General features: G+C 43.2%; 1 protein-coding gene across 2 annotated transcripts in view; it reads right to left on the minus strand.

Annotated features, from left to right (window-relative positions):
- The window catches only part of ALDH9A1 (aldehyde dehydrogenase 9 family member A1), a 121,829-nt gene that overhangs the window by 18,696 nt on the left and 84,367 nt on the right, over positions 1-18,766 (minus strand). For both annotated transcript variants that reach the window (XM_069231502.1, XM_069231503.1), the window contains exons 6-11: positions 15,181-15,377; positions 12,853-12,993; positions 9,104-9,292; positions 2,186-2,273; positions 1,527-1,668; positions 874-986 (exon numbers count right to left, since the gene is read on the minus strand). In XM_069231502.1, the coding sequence (XP_069087603.1) occupies positions 874-986; positions 1,527-1,668; positions 2,186-2,273; positions 9,104-9,292; positions 12,853-12,993; positions 15,181-15,377 (870 nt within the window). The remainder of the gene's footprint in view (positions 1-873; positions 987-1,526; positions 1,669-2,185; positions 2,274-9,103; positions 9,293-12,852; positions 12,994-15,180; positions 15,378-18,766) is intronic.

Genomic DNA, 18,766 nt, shown 5'->3' on the forward strand with positions numbered 1-18,766 from the left:
GATCGATACAATACCATCGAAAAATGAAGCATTTTTAAAGTTTTCAAAATTGAACTATCAGAGCGAAAGGAAAAACGTCAGAACCTGATGGCGGAAAGAAAACAATCTAACATGGAGTCGATGCCCACACGCAATGGTGCTGAAGAGGAGGAGTCACTCGATCCTGTGACTCTAAAACACTTCTTCGAAGAAAAACAACTTGTAACACTCCGAGCCCAACACTAGATGGCAGAAGTATATGCACAGCATGTGTGTCTGCAGCTACACATGCCATCGAACATATATATATATATATACACACACACACACACACACACACACAGAGAGAGAGAGGGAGAGGGAGAGAGGGATATATATATATATATATATATATATATATATATATATATATATATATATATATATATATATATATATATATATATATATATATAGAGAGAGAGAGAGAGAGAGAGAGAGAGAGAAAATAGACTCACATTCTATCCTTGGAAGTGCTTTCTTGAACCAGAATTCCACTCATAAATGCTGGAAGTGGGACTGCTTAGCTTACCTGTGCATTGTCTTCTATAATGAGAGCACACTTAAGCATTAACCAAATCCACTATAAAAATCCTGGCTCAAACCTTTGCTATAAATTACAGGTGCACTGCATTACCAGGACACAAGGCGTTTGTACCACTTAGCCGTTCTTGATGCCCTTCTGCCAACCCCACATTTTCATTAGACACTCCGTGAGACACCGCAACAAGCCCAAACCAGTGGCCACAACGTCATGCTCCCATATTGTTCAACAGCATCCTGTCTCATCTACAAGACCAAACGTATGCACCCTTCTCGACTATGCATAACCTGCCAATGACCAGAGTGACGCACCAGACTTCTTGTAGCCTCCAAACGGCAATTCCACAGGCCCCATGTTGTAGTTGTTGATAAAGCACACGCCGGCCTGCAGTCCTGCCACCACTCTGTGGGCACGCTGGATGTCTCTGTGTACAAACAGCAAACAAGATTCATGTGGTAAGAGTATACAGACCTTTCCAGCTACTCACTTTTTTCACTTCCCAGCCACGTCCACCAGAGCGTTACCATCCAATCCCACTCCCTTCATTCTGACATACAACAGCTCACAAACACTTGGTTCACAAATCGACTTACAACCAACCTCCCCAAGAAAACTCCATCCACAAACATATACTGGCCTGCTCAACAGTTTCCACTCTAATACCCGCTCCCAACCAACCTTCTCACAAACAGAGCATCCACATAAGCCTACTTTTTCACCCCCCTTCCAAAGACATCTCCATCACGCAATGCCCCCTTTAATGCACATATAAATAGGATATCTCCATCCTGTGGAGCACAAGGATGCAACAAATCTTAGGCAGGAAGTTTCTAACCCCCAGGGGTGGGGTTGGTAAGGAGGGCAGAGCTAGGGAGCAGACTCCCTAAAAAGAATTATTTAACTACACTGCAGCCCCTTGCACAGATAAACCACTTCAGTGCTTCATTAAGAGCTCCCCGCATACCTTGTGAACACTCCACCTGCCAGACCATATATTGTGTTATTTGCTCGCTCCAGGACCTCTTCCTCAGTGTCAAAGGGCAGAATGGACATTACAGGACCAAAGATCTCTTCTTTCACACACGTCATATCGTCTCGGCAGTTGCCTGAAACCACATTAGGATGGGGTACACCATGAATGAAAAGACAAGAGAAATATACAAAACATTTTACTGGCATTACGGAGATGCTATATAATCAAACAGCACAGGACCATGAGTGTTATCAGAAAGAATCTTCATATCGGAGAGTTATCCTTTTTTTAGGGCTGAAGCACTGGCAGGCGAGCTATTGTGACCACTCAGTTATTTGTTAAAAAAAAAAAAAAAAAAAAGGTTCTCATCTTAGCCTTCTCATTTCAGCAGTTTTTTTTTTTTTTTTTTAACTTGAGTAAAGTATTAACTACTTGCTTAGTTCCCTTATTAGCCACTACTGAGTGTACTTAGACTCAAAGTACTAAAGAGCAAATGGAGCACGTTGTTCAGAAACAATACAGTTTTAAAAAGCATGCCATTTTGGTCTGCCAACATACACAACTAACACCACCTAAACGATGCAACTGTAGGAGGCCAACTATTGGTTTGTGGACTTTTGACATGTCAAAATTATTGGTTGTAGTCTCACCCAGCACACAAGGTGTCATAAAGTAGCCATCTTTCAGTTTCGGGTCATCAGGTGTGTACAGTTCCCCTCCGCAAAGCACTTTCACACCCTAGAAAATAAAACATGCTGAACATTATACCATTCAGACACTCACTGGTATCGGAGTGAACAAGTGACCATCCATTACAATAAGTAACAAGGAGTTCAAAACCTGACAGGAGAAGGGGGTGTTATTTTTTGCATGTGGTTAATGTTTATTGTGGGCTCATATAATGAAAATGTCACTTACCCAGTGTACATCTGTTCGTGGCATCAGTCGCAGTAGATTCGCATGTTCTGCAATAGCTCGCCATCTGGTGTTGGGCCGGAGTGTTACAAGTTGTTTTTCTTCGAAGAAGTCTTTCGAGTCACGGGACCGAGTGACTCCTCCTTTTGTCTCCATTGCGCATGGGCGTCGACTCCATCTTCGATTGTTTTTCCCCGCAGAGGGTGAGGTAGGAGTTGAATTGTAGTAATAGTGCCCATGCAATGGAGTGACTAAGTATGCACTTATTTAAGGTTGAGATGATACATATATAAATAATTGAAGGTAACTTCCAAACTGCTACAGGCTCCCGGGGAGGCGGGTGGGCACATGCGAATCTACTGCGACTGATGCCACGAACAGATGTACACTGGGTAAGTGACATTTTCAGTTCGATGGCATCTGTCGCTGTAGATACGCATGTTCTGCAATAGACTAGTAAGCAGTTATTTCCCCAAAAGCGGTGGATCAGCCTGTAGGAGTGGAAGTAGTCTGAAATAATGTCCTTAATACAGCTTGACCTACTGTGGCTTGTTGTGCGGATAACACGTCTACACAGTAGTGCTTGGTGAATGTGTGAGGCGTAGACCATGTGGCTGCCTTACATATTTCTTGCATTGGGATGTTTCCTAGAAAGGCCATGGTAGCACCTTTCTTTCTGGTTGAGTGTGCCTTTGGTGTAATGGGCAGCTGTCGTTTAGCTTTAAGGTAGCAGATTTGGATGCATTTAACTATCCATCTGGCTATACCTTGTTTTGAAATTGGGTTTCCTGCATGAGGTTTTTGAAATGCAATAAAGAGTTGTTTAGTCTTTCTGATGTTCTTTGTTCTGTCAATGTAATACATTAATGCTCTTTTGACATCTAATGTATGTAGTGCCCTTTCGGCTACGGTATCTGGCTGTGGAAAGAACACCGGAAGTTCCACTGTTTGATTTAGATGGAACGGTGAAATAACCTTTGGCAAAAATTTAGGATTGGTCCTTAGGACGACTTTATTTTTGTGTAGTTGTATAAAAGGTTCCTGTATAGTAAACGCCTGAATCTCGCTTACTCTTCTCAGGGAAGTAATGGCGATGAGAAATGCCACCTTCCAGGTTAGGAACTGTATGTCGCAGGAGTGCATGGGTTCAAATGGTGGACCCATAAGTCTAGTTAGGACAACATTTAGGTTCCATGAAGGAACAGGTAGTGTTCTTGGTGGTATAATTCTCCTAAGGCCCTCCATGAATGCTTTAATGACTGGTATTTTATATAGGGAAGTTGAATAGGTAGTCTGCAGGTATGCAGATATTGCTGCAAGGTGAATCTTAATGGAAGAGAAAGCTAGGTTAGATTTTTGTAAGTGAAGCAAGTAACCCACTACATGTTCTGGAGTTGTGTGTAATGGTTGTATTTGATTAATATGGCAGTAGCAAACAAACCTCTTCCATTTACTTGCATAGCAGTGCCTGGTGGATGGCCTTCTTGCTTGTTTTATGACTTCCATACATTCTTGGGTAAGTTGTAAGTGCCCGAATTCTAGGATTTCAGGAGCCAGATTGCTAGATTCAGCGATGCTGGATCTGGGTGTCTGATCTTTTGGTTGTGCTGTGTCAACAGATCTGGCCTGTTGGGCAATTTGATGCAGGGTACCACTGATAGGTCTAGCAGCGTTGTGTACCAGGGTTGCCTTGCCCAAGTTGGTGCTATCAATATGAGTTTGAGTTTGCTTTGACTGAGTTTGTTTACCAGGTAAGGAAGGAGAGGGAGAGGAGGAAAAGCGTAAGCAAATATCCCTGACCAGTTCATCCATAGGGCATTGCCTTGGGATTGTTTGTGTGGGTATCTGGATGCGAAGTTTTGGCATTTTGCGTTCTCCCTTGTCGCAAACAAGTCTATCTGAGGTGTTCCCCAGAGTTTGAAATAAGTGTTCAGTATTTGGGGGTGAATTTCCCATTCGTGGACCTGTTGGTGATCTCGAGAGAGATTGTCTGCGAGTTGATTTTGTATCCCTGGTATAAACTGTGCAATTAGGCGAATTTGGTTGTGAATTGCCCAATGCCAAATTTTTTGTGCTAACAGGCTTAACTGCGTGGAGTGCGTCCCTCCCTGCTTGTTTAGATAATACATTGTTGTCATGTTGTCTGTTTTGACGAGAATGTATTTGTGAACTATTATTGGTTGGAAAGCTTTTAGTGCTTGAAAAACTGCAAGAAGTTCTAGGTGATTGATATGCAGTTTTGTTTGATGTACGTTCCATTGTCCTTGTATGCTGTGTTGATCGAGGTGTGCTCCCCACCCTGTCATGGAAGCATCTGTTGTTATTACGTATTGTGGCACTGGGTCTTGGAAAGGCCGCCCCTTGTTTAAATTTATGTTGTTCCACCACAGAAGCGAGAGGTAAGTTTGGCGGTCTATTAACACCAGATCTAGAAGGTGACCCTGTGCTTGAGACCACTGTGATGCTAGGCATTGTTGTAAGGGCCTCATGTGCAGTCTTGCGTTTGGGACAATGGCTATGCATGATGACATCATGCCTAGGAGTTGTAATACCATATTTGCTTGTATTTTTTGTGTTGGATACATGCGTTGTATGATGGTGTTGAAATTTTGAATTCTTTGTGGACTTGGAGTGGCTACTCCTTTTGATGTGTCTATTATGGCTCCCAGGTATTGTTGTACCTTGCGTGGCAGAATTTTTGATTTTGTGAAATTGACGGTGAACCCTAGTTTGAAGAGGGTTTGTATGATATGATTTGTGTGATTTGAGCACTCTATTAACGAATGGGCCTTGATTAGCCAGTCGTCTAGATATGGGAACACATGTATTTGCTGCCTTCTGATGTGTGCAGCGACTACCGCTAGACATTTGGTAAAGACTCTTGGTGCGGTTGTTAATCCGAAAGGCAGTACCTTGAATTGGTAATGTATTCCTTTGAATACAAACCTTAGGTATTTCCTGTGCGATGGGTGTATTGGTATATGGAAATAAGCATCCTTGAGGTCTAAAGTTGCCATGTAGTCGTGCAGCTTTAGCAATGGCAATACTTCTTGTAGTGTGACCATGTGGAAGTGGTCTGATTTGATGAAAGTGTTGAATACTCTGAGGTCTAGGATTGGTCTCAGTGTTTTGTCCTTCTTTGGTATCAGAAAGTACAGTGAGTAAACTCCTGTGTTTATTTGTGTGTTTGGCACTAATTCGATTGCATTCTTTTGCAATAGTGCCTGCACTTCTATCTCTAGGAGATTGGAATGGTGTGTTGTTAAATTTTGTGCTTTTGGTGGTATGTTTGGAGGGAACTGTAGAAATTCTATGCAGTAACCATGTTGGATAATTGCTAGAACCCAAGTGTCTGTAGTGATTTTTTCCCATGCTGTGTAATAATGACCTATTCGTCCCCCCACTGGTGTTGTGTGGAGGGGGTGAGTGACATGTGAGTCACTGTTTAGTAGTAGGGGTTTTGGGGCTTTGGAATCTTCCTCTATTTCTAGGGAATTGCCCTCCTCTATATTGTCCCCGAAAACCTCCTCTATACTGTCCTTGGTAACTGGACGGTGTGGCTTGTGAGGTGCTGGCTTGTGTGCTTTGACCCCGAAACCCCCCTCGAAAGGGCGTTTTACGGAATGAGCTGTAATTCCCTCTGCTCTGCGGGGAGTAGAGTGCGCCCATGGCTTTGGCAGTGTCCGTATCTTTTTTGAGTTTCTCAATCGCTGTGTCCACTTCTGGACCGAACAGTTCTTTTTCATTAAAAGGCATATTGAGAACTGCTTGTTGAATCTCTGGTTTAAATCCAGACGTTCGGAGCCATGCATGCCTTCTGATAGTTACAGATGTATTAATTGTCCGTGCAGCTGTATCTGCAGCGTCCATGGAGGAGCGGATCTGGTTGTTGGAGATGGCCTGTCCCTCCTCAACCACTTGTTTTGCCCTATTTTGGAAGTCTTTGGGCAGATGTTCAATGAGATGTTGCATCTCGTCCCAGTGGGCTCTGTCATAGCGCGCAAGTAGTGCCTGGGAGTTCGCGATGCGCCACTGGTTTGCAGCTTGTGCTGCGACTCGTTTACCAGCTGCATCAAACTTGCGGCTTTCTTTATCTGGGGGTGGTGCATCTCCAGATGTGTGAGAGTTGGCCCTTTTCCTAGCTGCTCCTACAACAACAGAGTCTGGTGGCAGCTGTGTTGTGATGAAAGCCGGGTCCGTAGGAGGCGGCTTATACTTTTTTTCCACCCTTGGTGTGATTGCCCTACTTTTGACCGGGTCCTTAAATATGTCTTTTGCGTGCCGGAGCATACCAGGGAGCATAGGCAGGCTTTGGTAGGAGCTGTGGGTGGAGGAGAGTGTGTTGAACAAGAAATCATCCTCGACCTGTTCTGAGTGGAGGCTTACGTTGTGAAATTGTGCTGCTCTAGCCACCACCTGAGAGTACGCGGTGCTGTCTTCTGGTGGAGATGGTTTTGTAGGGTATGCCTCTGGGCTGTTATCTGACACTGGGGCGTCGTATAGGTCCCATGCGTCCTGGTCTTGGTCACCCTGGCTCATGGTGGTGTGAGCTGGGGAGTGTGATGGCGTTTGTGCTGGTGAAACGTTAATCACGGGCGGAGGAGAGGGTGGTGGTGTAACTCTTTTCACCACTTTTGGTTGTGGTGCTTGTTCCGTCTGGAACTCCAACCTTCTCTTTCTCCTAATGGGGGGAAGGGTGCTTATTTTTCCTGTCCCCTGCTGAATGAAGATACGCTTTTGCGTATGGTCCGCATCAGTTGCTTGTAGCTCTTCCTCAAACCTATGCTTCTGCATTTGGGAGGTTAGCGAGTGCTCTTCTGTATAAGAGCCTGAAGCTGGGTCGCTTGCAGTTTGTTTCGGCGTGGAAACTTTGTCTGCGTGTTTTTTCGGCTCCGAGGTGACTTTTTTTCTTTTCGGGGCCGAAACCTCTCGGCGTCGATCTGTTTCGGTGCCGCTGTCTCGGCGTCGAGCCGTGTCCACACCGGCATCTCGGTGTCGAGGCTTGTCTCCAGCACTTTCTCGGTCCCGAGAAGGCTGCGTGCCGGTGTCTCGACCGGAGTCGGACGATCTCGGCACCGTTTGGGCCTTTTTCGGTGCCGACGGTCGGTCACCGATTTTATGGGTTGAGCCATGGCCTGGTGGCAGTGGCGTCCCTTGGGCCTTGTAAATGTTTCTTTGTGTGGTTTTCGACGTCTTACTCACGGTTTGTGTATCGTCGAATCCTTCGGAGTCTGAGTCTTGGATCGAGAAGGTACCTTCCTCTTCCTGTTCCTCGAACTCCCGTCGGGCTGTCGGTGCGGACGCCATTTGAAGTCTTCTGGCTCGACGGTCTCGGAGTGTTTTTCGGGACCGGAACGCACGACAGGCCTCGCAGGTGTCTTCGCTGTGCTCAGGTGACAGGCACAGGTTGCAGACCAAGTGTTGGTCTGTGTAGGGGTATTTATTGTGGCATTTGGGGCAGAAACGGAAAGGGGTCCGTTCCATCGGCGTTCCTCAGCACGCGGTCGGGCCGACCAGGCCCCGACGGAGGATCGAAAAACTACCCCGAAGGGCACCGGAGCTCTTCGATCTTCGATGCGGTGTTGAATGTAAGTACGCCGATCCCGAACGCAACAATACCGACGAAAATCTTCCGAAATTAACTATTTTTTCTGTTCCGAAACTCGGAGCGACAGGAACACGTCCGAACCCGATGGCGGAAAAAAAACAATCGAAGATGGAGTCGACGCCCATGCGCAATGGAGACAAAAGGAGGAGTCACTCGGTCCCGTGACTCGAAAGACTTCTTCGAAGAAAAACAACTTGTAACACTCCGGCCCAACACCAGATGGCGAGCTATTGCAGAACATGCGTATCTACAGCGACAGATGCCATCGAACATATTGTTCCACTAGTGCGATGTGGTGTCTAGAAATGTATTTAGTTTTTCTCCCTTCAAATAAGTTCAAATAACTTGAGGCATCTGAAGTCAACTGTATTATCTTCCTCTGAATCACAACAAAAACTACTTAGATTGCACCAACATCCCTGTATTTTCTTAGAACTGTGCACAAAAGCATTCTCAACAACTCAGGACAAATCTTGCTAGTTTGACAAGTCAGTTATGCAACAAAATGGACAGCTGGACTCCAAAGGTTGCTGCAAGATTTGTATATTCTCTTTTTTTACTAAAATCTCAGATGACACTTCATAAAAAATGTAGCATACATGTGCACTTTATTCTTAAACTGGGGAAAGGGGAGATTTATAACGGGGAGGAGTGGGGGGAGAATGGTAATCAGAAAAAAAACCATGCCTACAGGTCAAAATAAGAAAAATTAACAAGTTTATAACAGAAAATAAAAAACACTGAATGGTAACAGGATTACAGAAAAGCAACACATAGGAGATTTTAAAAAGGAAGGAATGAAGGAAGATGACAATGGGCTCTGAATACAGCAGGCAACAGAACTGACTCTTGGACACTGTAATTTTTTGTAATACTTCTTCAATGCTGCAGTCACAGCGTTCACACGTTTCTGTCTACTTCCCAAGTAGTGTCTTCTTGTGCCTTCATTTAGAGTGTACAAAAAGCATTACATACTTTTTCTAAAGTCAACATAGATAACACAGCTAAAAAACAAGGAAAATGAATATAAAGCAAAGCTCTTTACCTCCTCTTTGGCCTTCTTGATAAAACCAAGTACTTTTTGCAGGTGGGGCCCGTTGATGAGGGGGCCCATCCTAGTGTCTTCCAGGAGAGGGTCACCAATTTTGATTTTCTTGGTGCGTTTTACCACTTCTTCAGTGAATTTGTCCAGGATCTCCCTTTGCACAAACACCCTGGTACCGTTGCAACAGACCTGAAGGCAAAAGATAGCCACGAAAAAATGATTGCACTCTAAATAGAAGAAAGGGAAATAGAACCACAAAGTATGGAATTGAAAACAAGCAAGATAGTTGGTGCACAGATTTAATGCTCCTGTTGAAACCTGCCTGCTGGCGTATGCACGGAGTCCTGGGGAGCCATTTTTATTGGAAAATCTCCATGGTGGGAACTGTTATTTACTATCTGTGTCCCAAGTCCTCATGTAATACCGCAGTACAACCAAGTTACACCCTTTATACTCATAACTCCTCACGGGTACCAACAGCGAGCATTCACAGCTTACTCTTGAAGTTGGAGAAGGTGAGTTACTTATATATTTTATATGACATGCTTATCACCCTAAACAAATTCAGTGTCCTGAGCTATATCTTTTCAAAAGTAAGATGCACAGGATATGAAGGTGCAAATTATACGGAAGCCTCGTGCATATGGAGTACATTTGACCTAGAAATCGCACTCCAATACCAGCAAAAAAAAAGAACTAGTATATAAAAAGTTATAAAGCAGCAAAACCACAGAGAAAGTCAGCCTTCCAAGTCTCCTCTCAACTGTCATGTTATAAACATTTGATGCTTTTTCAGTGTACAGAGACTCAGTATAGTGTGGCCTGTGGATAGTTGACAATTGCAGATGGCACGCAAATTAGTGAGATTCTTGAGTTGTAAGACTTTTTCTCAAACGTTATGGCGGAAACTCTGAATAAGGTGGCAAAGTAGGTAGCAAAAAGATTGAGATTAAAGTCTGTGAGGTGGTATGAAAAGAACATTGAAGTGAGGCTGAAAAATGAACCTCAAAGCCATGTATACCACAAGTATATAGGTAATGTTCAACATACAGTAGGAATATACTAGCACCTCCTATTTGACTGGACAAGCTTGCAGAACCTTGTCTTTTGATATCAATCTTGGCTGCAGTTAGGAAGGAAAATGTTACTTACCCTGTAAGCATTTGTAGCGCGGGCACTGTGGATTCACATGTTCTGCATACTCCTTCCATCTAGTGTTGGGTTTGGACGTTTGCAGCTTTTTCTTCGAAGAACTCTTTCGAGTCATGAGAAATGTGGTGACTCCTCCCTTAGCTGGCAGTGTGCATGGGCACCAACTTGATGTTGGATTGTTTCTTGCATAGGTGGAAGTAGTATGGATTGGTGTGTAAACACTTTGGTGCACATGAGGATTGCAAAAGTAAGTTAATAAAGGAGATCTGTGATCAGAGTCACACGCTTTTGAGTAGAAGGTTGGGGGCACTTGAATCTACAGCACAGGCTATGAACAAAAGCTTACAGGATAACACCTGGGGCACCCCCGTAACCCCCTCCAGCTGGCTTGAAAGACATCTGTAGTAATGTTGACTTGCAGAATGTGGTCTAGAAAAGGCCTGCTATGCAACAGATTGGTGCCGTTTCACTACTGCAGCAAGCAATGTGTGCTGGCATTTACCAACACTAGATCCTCCATCCGTCACCTCTGGGCTGACAAGACTATTGTAGTGGTGCATGGAGTGCTGGACTAGGGGTACTATGCCAATGCATGAGGCCATCATGCTTAGCAGACGCATGAAAGTTCTGACGGTGAAGTGACAATTAAGCGGGAAAAGAGTTACAAGCTGCTGAAAATCCCTCTGCAATACTGAGTAAGCTTTGCTTGCAATAGTCTTCAGTACTGCCCTGGGAAGGGCTGGATCTGTAGAGGTTGTAAGCAGCACTTAGAGTCATTTATTGTATACTTGAGGATGTGGAGTGAAATGGTAGCCTGGGCATGTGCTAGGCACTGCCCCTTGACTGCGCTCTTGATCAGTCAATCGTATAGGTAGAAGAAGTCATTATATGGCTCTTGATTCGAAAGACCTTTTTGGAGAAAAGCGACCTGCAAATGTCAGAACCCAACACTAGATGGCAGGAGTATGCAAGCATGTGTATCTAGAGCAACACATCCTATGAACAACTGAGTTTATATGGATTTCACCCTTTTTATGGGCGAGCGCAAACCGCTCCGTCCCATTCTGTAATCTCTCTTTGGGCTTCCAACCACAGCCATGTCACTTCAGTAACTTACATTGGTTCGTGGGCTTGCCTTTTAAAATCTGCTTGCTTTTTTATTTGTGAAAGGCATGCATTTGTCATGCCTTTTCCAGTGTTTAGCCCACCTACACAGCACCGGTAAACTACTAAAAACATACGAGGCTCGAAGTTTTCAGCATGGTGTCCGGACTCCTTTATCTGTTTATTTTCCACGCAGCATGATCGTGCTGCATTTTGCATTTTTCTTCTTCTTTACAACGCTAATGGCTCTAACTCGAGCAAATGCGAGACCCGTTGCATTGAAAATAATTGTTTATATAAAGCCAATTATAACACTGTAGAGGAAATTGGCAATGTGGGGTTCCAGAACCTTTGTTTGACACTATTAAAAGAATAATACATAGACACCTAGTTTTTGGTCCACAGAGACTGGCTGGGCTCAATGTCGGATCATGTTACGAACAAACATGGTCTTAAGGGAAGTTTCGTCATCCAATTTCTGTTTAGCCTTAACTCCACATACTTGTCTCTGCATTGCTAGGGGATATTATTGCTGTAGCTGAGGATAGAGCTCAAACCCAGGGCCATACATACAGACTGTGCTCATGGACCACAGAAGTGGATCACCACATGGGACATCCAGAAGTCAACCTGCAATTTTTGTCAGACATAGTACAAAAATTAATTAACCGTGGTAAGCCCAAGAACTAGAGCTAGAAAAATCAGACTGAGTTATGACACAGATTACTCCGCCACGGATAAGCAAAATAATACAAATATCTGGGGTTGCCATTTAATGATCTCATGTGCCTGGTGTGGGCTCTTCGAAGTAACAAGTAATAGTACTTTAGTCACCATGAGTGGTGGAAGAAAAGTTTTGTGCTAAAACTGGTCGCCATTACAAATGGTGTACACTGCAATGTGCTGATCAGGATACAGAGGGCACCAGTTTGGTTGTTAAGAAATTGTGGCAAACAAGTGCTGTGCAGCTTCCATGACAATCAAATGTTAGAGATACAACTTTTGGCCAGCACTTCACTCTGCTAAATGTATTTTATGATCTATTACATGTGTTCTAACGTAAGAATTTTAGATGCACATGAGGACTCCTTCCTGATTCTTCCTCGTAGTTTACATATCAGGGCAAACAAGCTATCAGTGAGTGGGCTGTAAGACAGCAAGTAAAGACTGGCCTTTAGAAGAAACACAGTGAAACTATGCCCTGCATTTAGATTCTAGTACTTGACTGCGCCATGTACTGGAGATCCATGAACCCAACCAATGATGCAGGTTACGGAAATTTCTCTCTTGACAAAACATTGGTTTATTATAGTGCCTTGCTACCCCAAGGTTGCACTCTTTTTTAATTAAGGTGTGATAGCATTTACCATCTCCAGTTGTGTGTGAATGCAAACCTGTGTTTCAGCCTGCAGGGTGCTTTAAAGCAAGCAGTTTACCTCCCTGCCCAACAAGTGCTTAGCTTTAAAAGCCCTTCTGGGCACTACATTGCTCACCTCTCCCTGAGTTAGAAAGTTGCCCATCATTGCTCCCTTCACTGCATTTTCCAGCACACAATCGGAGAAGATGATAAGAGGGGACTTGCCACCCAGCTCAAGAGTAATTGGTTTGATCCCATGAGCAGCCATCTCCATTATCTGGGAGAATAAAACAAAAATGGTAAGTGTCAAACATAATATGGACACATACATGTATTTCAATCAGTGTAGTTTATATTTGTGCCCAGTACCTACACAGTCTCATACAGAAGAAACTTAACACACAATCCAATGTTCTTATAGTAAAACCTATCTGTGCCTGCATCAGTGAAAGGACCACTTTCTCTTTTAATGAACATGGCACATTTATTCTTATTCTAGCCAAAATGATCAGAAAAGGGGAACAACTGGCAACCATGATAGATTAACAACTCTTCCAGGCTGAGCTCAGTTGCCGGGGGTAGATAGGGTAGTTTGTGTTTTTATCAAGTTGGGCTAACTGGAGTTGAGCACTCTTCATGCAAGACTGATAAAAGAAGGTGCAATTTGTTGCACACCCATGTGATTTACTGACGATTAGTATTAATAATTTCAAACACTGTCAAACAGCTCAGGGTGCAATTTATGTCTTAAATCAATTACAAATACAGAATTCTACATAATTAAACCTCCATCTCTAATGCTTTGCATCCGGTCACAATGCATTTGAAAGTTTTTCACAAACATACTGCAAAGTTTTTGTGATTTGCTGACCTCTATCAAAAGACATCCCATAAGAGGCTACCATAAGATGGTCTCCCAGAGTCTTCACTTGCTTTACGGATCACTACAACAACAGCTATGAATATTGAAGGACGCTTAGGCTTGTTTTTTATAAGCAGGCGATTAGGATTCAAAGTTCTGTAGTTTGTATGTGCTTATTTTCATCCTAACTATGATAGGACAGTGGTTTACTTCTGGAATACCAGTTATAGAAAGCATCACACTTAATTCATATTTTTTAACTTTATTTCGGATTTCACAGAGCTCATTTTGTAGGTTTTGGGAGGAGCAGTAGCTTTAAATGTCTTTGTACGTCATGCATCCAAACAATGGAAACTTGCCCATACCTATGCACATAGGGACCTTTCTGCCTTACAATGCAATCCTTTATCATCACTGAGGTGCTGGGACAGTATTTTACTTAGTTCACAAAAATGCCAGAAACATTTCTGCTGATGACAGCGTAGATACATACTGTGGATCCTGCACTTAATTTTAACACAGTTTCAAAAACACTTCATATTTTTGTCCTTCTACTGAACCTGCCAAGACTTAATTAGTGAACTTCACTTCCCATGCTCTAGCTCATTTTATAAGCAGTGAAATGGCAGGAACATGCGGTGCATAAGAGGCTCATTTACTTTTAGATGTTCTACCACAATACTGAGCTTTAACTATCATCCTTAACTATTCCTAACTTCACAATTGAGTACCTTGACAACACCCATCGTCAAGGTATGAAGATGTAGACTTAAGAATAGTAATTATATACTTACCATCACAATATTGTGGAATTGACATTTTGGCAGGACAATATTTTGCAACTCACTACTGTGACATACAACCTTACTTTTAAAACCCTTTTTCTTCGTAGCACCAATTTTGTGAAACGAGGGCTACTGAGCCTAATTCTGAATGGTTACTTTGTGTGACATCAAGGTCTGAACAAAGTTGTTTATTTTGACAGTGAGGATACCAAATTACGGAAGACTTTTTAATCATGTGTAGAAGGTGATCCTATTTTATTTTAATTTAGTGGGATAAGTGTTACTGTGCTACAGTCATATTAACTGTATCTGCGAAATTACTAATTTGAGTGTAGCTGAGAGTGGACATTTCTGGTGCCTTTTAAGTAGCCTCATGACAACCTTTGAATTACCGAATTCTGTTGCAACGGGGTCAGAATGAATAGATTTCAAACCTCGAAGCTGCATCTTAGTTGTAACAAATAGATATTGTTCTGGTATAAAAGGTTAAAGTCCTGGCTTTCCATTTGTTAGGCCTATTTGCACAGGACTTGTATATGGAAAATACCAAGCCAAATATTAGAAGCCTATTACAGATTTTAGTTAAAACTGTGTGCAAATAAAATTATAAATAGTGCTTAGTATTATCCAGTTTTCTTACTGTATGATTGGACTATGTCCTGCACAGACGTATGCCAGATGTTTTTGCCTCTCCCCTTGAACAACAGATGGACTTCTTTGTATGGCTTCAATACACATACCCCTTCCTCAGCATCTCATAGCTCCGTGAGCTTCTAACTTCAGAATTCAGAATAGATCTTTGCAAAGGGCTAGTCACCTTACTTCCTGTAGGAACGCTCCCAGTGAACGAAACCTTGGCCACGTCGGGGTGTTTACACAGTAACTCGCCAGTAGAGGCTCCACCTTGAACCACGTTGAAGAGTCCTGGGGGAACCCCAGCTTCAGCAAAAATCTCAGCCAGCAACAAAACGGAGAGTGGTGTGAAAGGAGAGGGTTTGAATACCATTGCGTTCCCTGCAATGACAAATACAATATGAAGCACAGTAGCATTCAGAATAAAATTTTGCCACCCAGTGGATCGAAGTGTGTGAGGGGTATTTGTTAACAGGATAGAGTAAGTTTTCCCTTAGAAAAGGTTGCTATACCACGTCCTCCAAAAGAGTAAGTAATAGAGATGATGCTGTTAATACATTTATGGTGCTGAATTAACTGACCTTAGATGTATGAAATGCTGGGATTTAAACTCGCACCAAGATTTTAACAATCCCAGTAGAAAGAAAACATCAAACACTGTAAACAATAAGAAAAAGACTCCAATAGTCCAAAAGCACAAACAGGGCTTATAGAAAAAAAAAGTGGGGGGGAAGGGAGGACTACACTTCTTGTACCTCTGTCTGGTAGGGTAACAGTTTTGAGAGCTTCCCAAAGTATAGAGACAAAGAAATATGTGACATGGAGGCCAATAATTTTGATCTGGAAAATGCACTAACTGAAACCCACCCAGACGCAGCGCTGTGCCATAGTACAGAATTATTTAATCTCTCATTAGAACAAAAGCTGCTAGACTCAGTTGCATATAGTAACACAATATTCAATTTAGGAACTGGGCAAAAAAGCTGCGAACCGTTATTCTGGTTTGCCACACAGATTTAGAATTATTACTAGCACGCAGATTGGATGACTCCACAGGGCAGATCTCAATGGAGCCTAATCATATTACACAGGAATTTGGTAGATACAACTCCCTATTCACAAATAGGCCATTCACACCACGCCTCCCCGTCCAGCTGAATGCAGAAACCCCCACATTGAAAACATATTGACCACTAGACTGCCTGAAACTGACTGTCATACTGAAAGAGGGCCTGTCCAAGGAAGAAATAAGCTACTTTCCTGTAACTGTAGTTCTCCGATATTGGATACTTTTATAGATTCGCATGCTTTAATTCTTCCCCGTCATCGAGATGGGAGTCCCCGTTGTAATACAGAAGCTATGCTCAAATGCACATAAACATTACATACATTAGGTCTTTATCTTAGAAACATATCACAGTCATTTTGTAAAAAATTGACCAAACTCTAAAATCCACCAATCAGATTACACCACCCTCTGGAACCCTCCAGTGAGGCGCTGCATTCTCTCAGATTTTTCAAGCATTAGTGCTGTAATACAGGACCTACTGAGAGAATGAAGGTGAGCTCCCCAGGGGAGGTGGGTGGGTCTCATGTGAATCTATGAACGTTCCCAATACTGGAGAACTACAGTTACAGGTAAGTAACTTATTTCTTACCCCAGTATTGGAACCTTCATAGATTCACATGCTTGAATGAGAATAGCAGGCACATTTTCTGTGTGTACAATATCAACATACTGTTATTTAAGAGGCAGTGTGAACAGTTCTTACAGCTTATGTTTGTTGTTTAGAGTCTGGAGAACGGAAAGGTATTACACTATAGAAAATGTGACATGAAACAGTACAAGCGGATTTATGTGGGAGGGTGGGGGGACAACAAATGGCTCACATTCATTGGAACAGATGTCTAAGGACTGCTTGTTCAACTACTACATCCCGGAACGTCTCTGTGTCCAGGAAATAGTGCCTTGTGAAAGTATGTGCTGTCTTCCACGTTGGAGCTCGACAGATGTCCAGTATTGATACACCTGAGAACAAAGCACAGGATGTGGATACGGCTCTGGTGGAATGTGCACGCACCTTAGTATCCAATGGTCGAACAGCTTTCTGATGGCAAAAGACAATTGCATTTTTATTCCATCGAGAAAGTCAGTTTAGTTACTGGGTATCCTTTTCTAGGGGCACTAAAGGCCATAAATCACTGCTTTGCTCTTCTGCAGTGTTTTGTCTTGTCCAACTAAAACTTGAGGCATCTCTTCAGATCAAGCGATTGAAGGGATCTCTCTGCAGCAGTCTGAGGCTTTGGGAAGAATAACTTCAGTACTACAGGTTCATCAATCTGAAAGTCCGAAGGCACCTTCAGGATGAACTTAGGATTGGTGCGTAGAATAACTGTTGTTTTAAAATTGTAAGAAGGGTCCCTGTATTGTAAAAGCCTGGATTTCACTGACCCTACGTGCGGAACTAAGGGCAAGGAGGAGCGCCACTTTCCAGGTGGGGTATCTGATGTATGCCCTATGTATGGGCTCGAAGGGCTCCTTCATCAGCTAGCCTAGGACTGTGTTAAGTTGTCATGCCTGAGGAGGGGCTTTCACCGGAGGAAAGGATCTGAAAAGACCTTTCAAGAATTGTTTTATAAGCCTTTGCGAACACAGAGATGGCTATATCGAGAAATGGCTGCCAGATTAACTTTGATGGATGCATGGGCAAGCATGCTAGTTGCAACAAGTATGGTAAGACCTTTTTCGGGGCTGAGGAGAGAGGGTTTATATTCATGGACTCGCACCACAGACAAAATAGTTTCCACTTTAGGCGGTACGTTATATTTGTGCTATCCACCCGGGCTTTAGTAAAGACGTCCTTGCAATCCTTTGGTATGTCTAAGCGTCTGAATTCATGAATCCAGGAGCTACGCAGATAACCTCAGAGATTTGGATCAGGGTGTCTTACTTATCCCTGGTTGATGGTGAGCAACTCTGGAATTGGCTTTATCTTGATGGGCGGACAAGAAGATAGTAGCAGTCACTCTGTGTACTAAGGCTGACGTGGCCACATTGGAGCTAGTAGAATTATCTGGCAGGGTTCTGACTTGATCTTCCTGATAACTCTTGGGAGGAGAATTGTAGGAAAGGCGTAGGCATAACTCCCTGACCGTGCAATCGAAAAGGCATCCCCCTACGTCCCTTGTTGGTGATGCCAACTTGCGTAAAATTGGCATTTGGCGTTCTGGGAGGTTGTGAAAAAGATCCAGGTTCAGTTTCCCCCACTGGAAGAATATTTTGTCCAGTGTCTTCTGGTCCAATTCCCACTCGTGAGGAGAAGTCTTTAACCTGCTTAGTGAATCTGCAATGGTATTTTGAAGGCTTGGAACATGTTCTGCTGTTATGTGCACTGAGTGCACCAACTCCAAATGGTTTGCGCTTCTCAGGACAGTAGGTGCAAGCGAGTTCCTCCTTGTTTGTTGATATAGTGCATTGTAGTGGTATTGTCCATTCGGACAACCACTGCTGATTCGCGAATTCTTGGGAGGAAGGCTTGCAATGCAAAATAAACTGCTCTCAGTTTGAGAAGGTTGATATGAAGAGTGTGATGAGAGGGAGGCCACTTGCTGCTTACTCGAAGGTCGTGCATACATGCCCTTTATCCGTTCATTGACTCATCTGTCGTTATGGTTAGCGGAGGAATCTGGGGTAAGAAGTGTAGGCCTCTTGAAATGTTTTGGGGAATTGTCAACCAATCGAGAGAAGCTATCATGAGTGGACTTATCTG

The sequence above is a fragment of the Pleurodeles waltl genome, chromosome 4_2, assembly GCF_031143425.1.
Source record: "Pleurodeles waltl isolate 20211129_DDA chromosome 4_2, aPleWal1.hap1.20221129, whole genome shotgun sequence".
Classification (NCBI taxonomy): Eukaryota; Metazoa; Chordata; class Amphibia; order Caudata; family Salamandridae; genus Pleurodeles; species Pleurodeles waltl.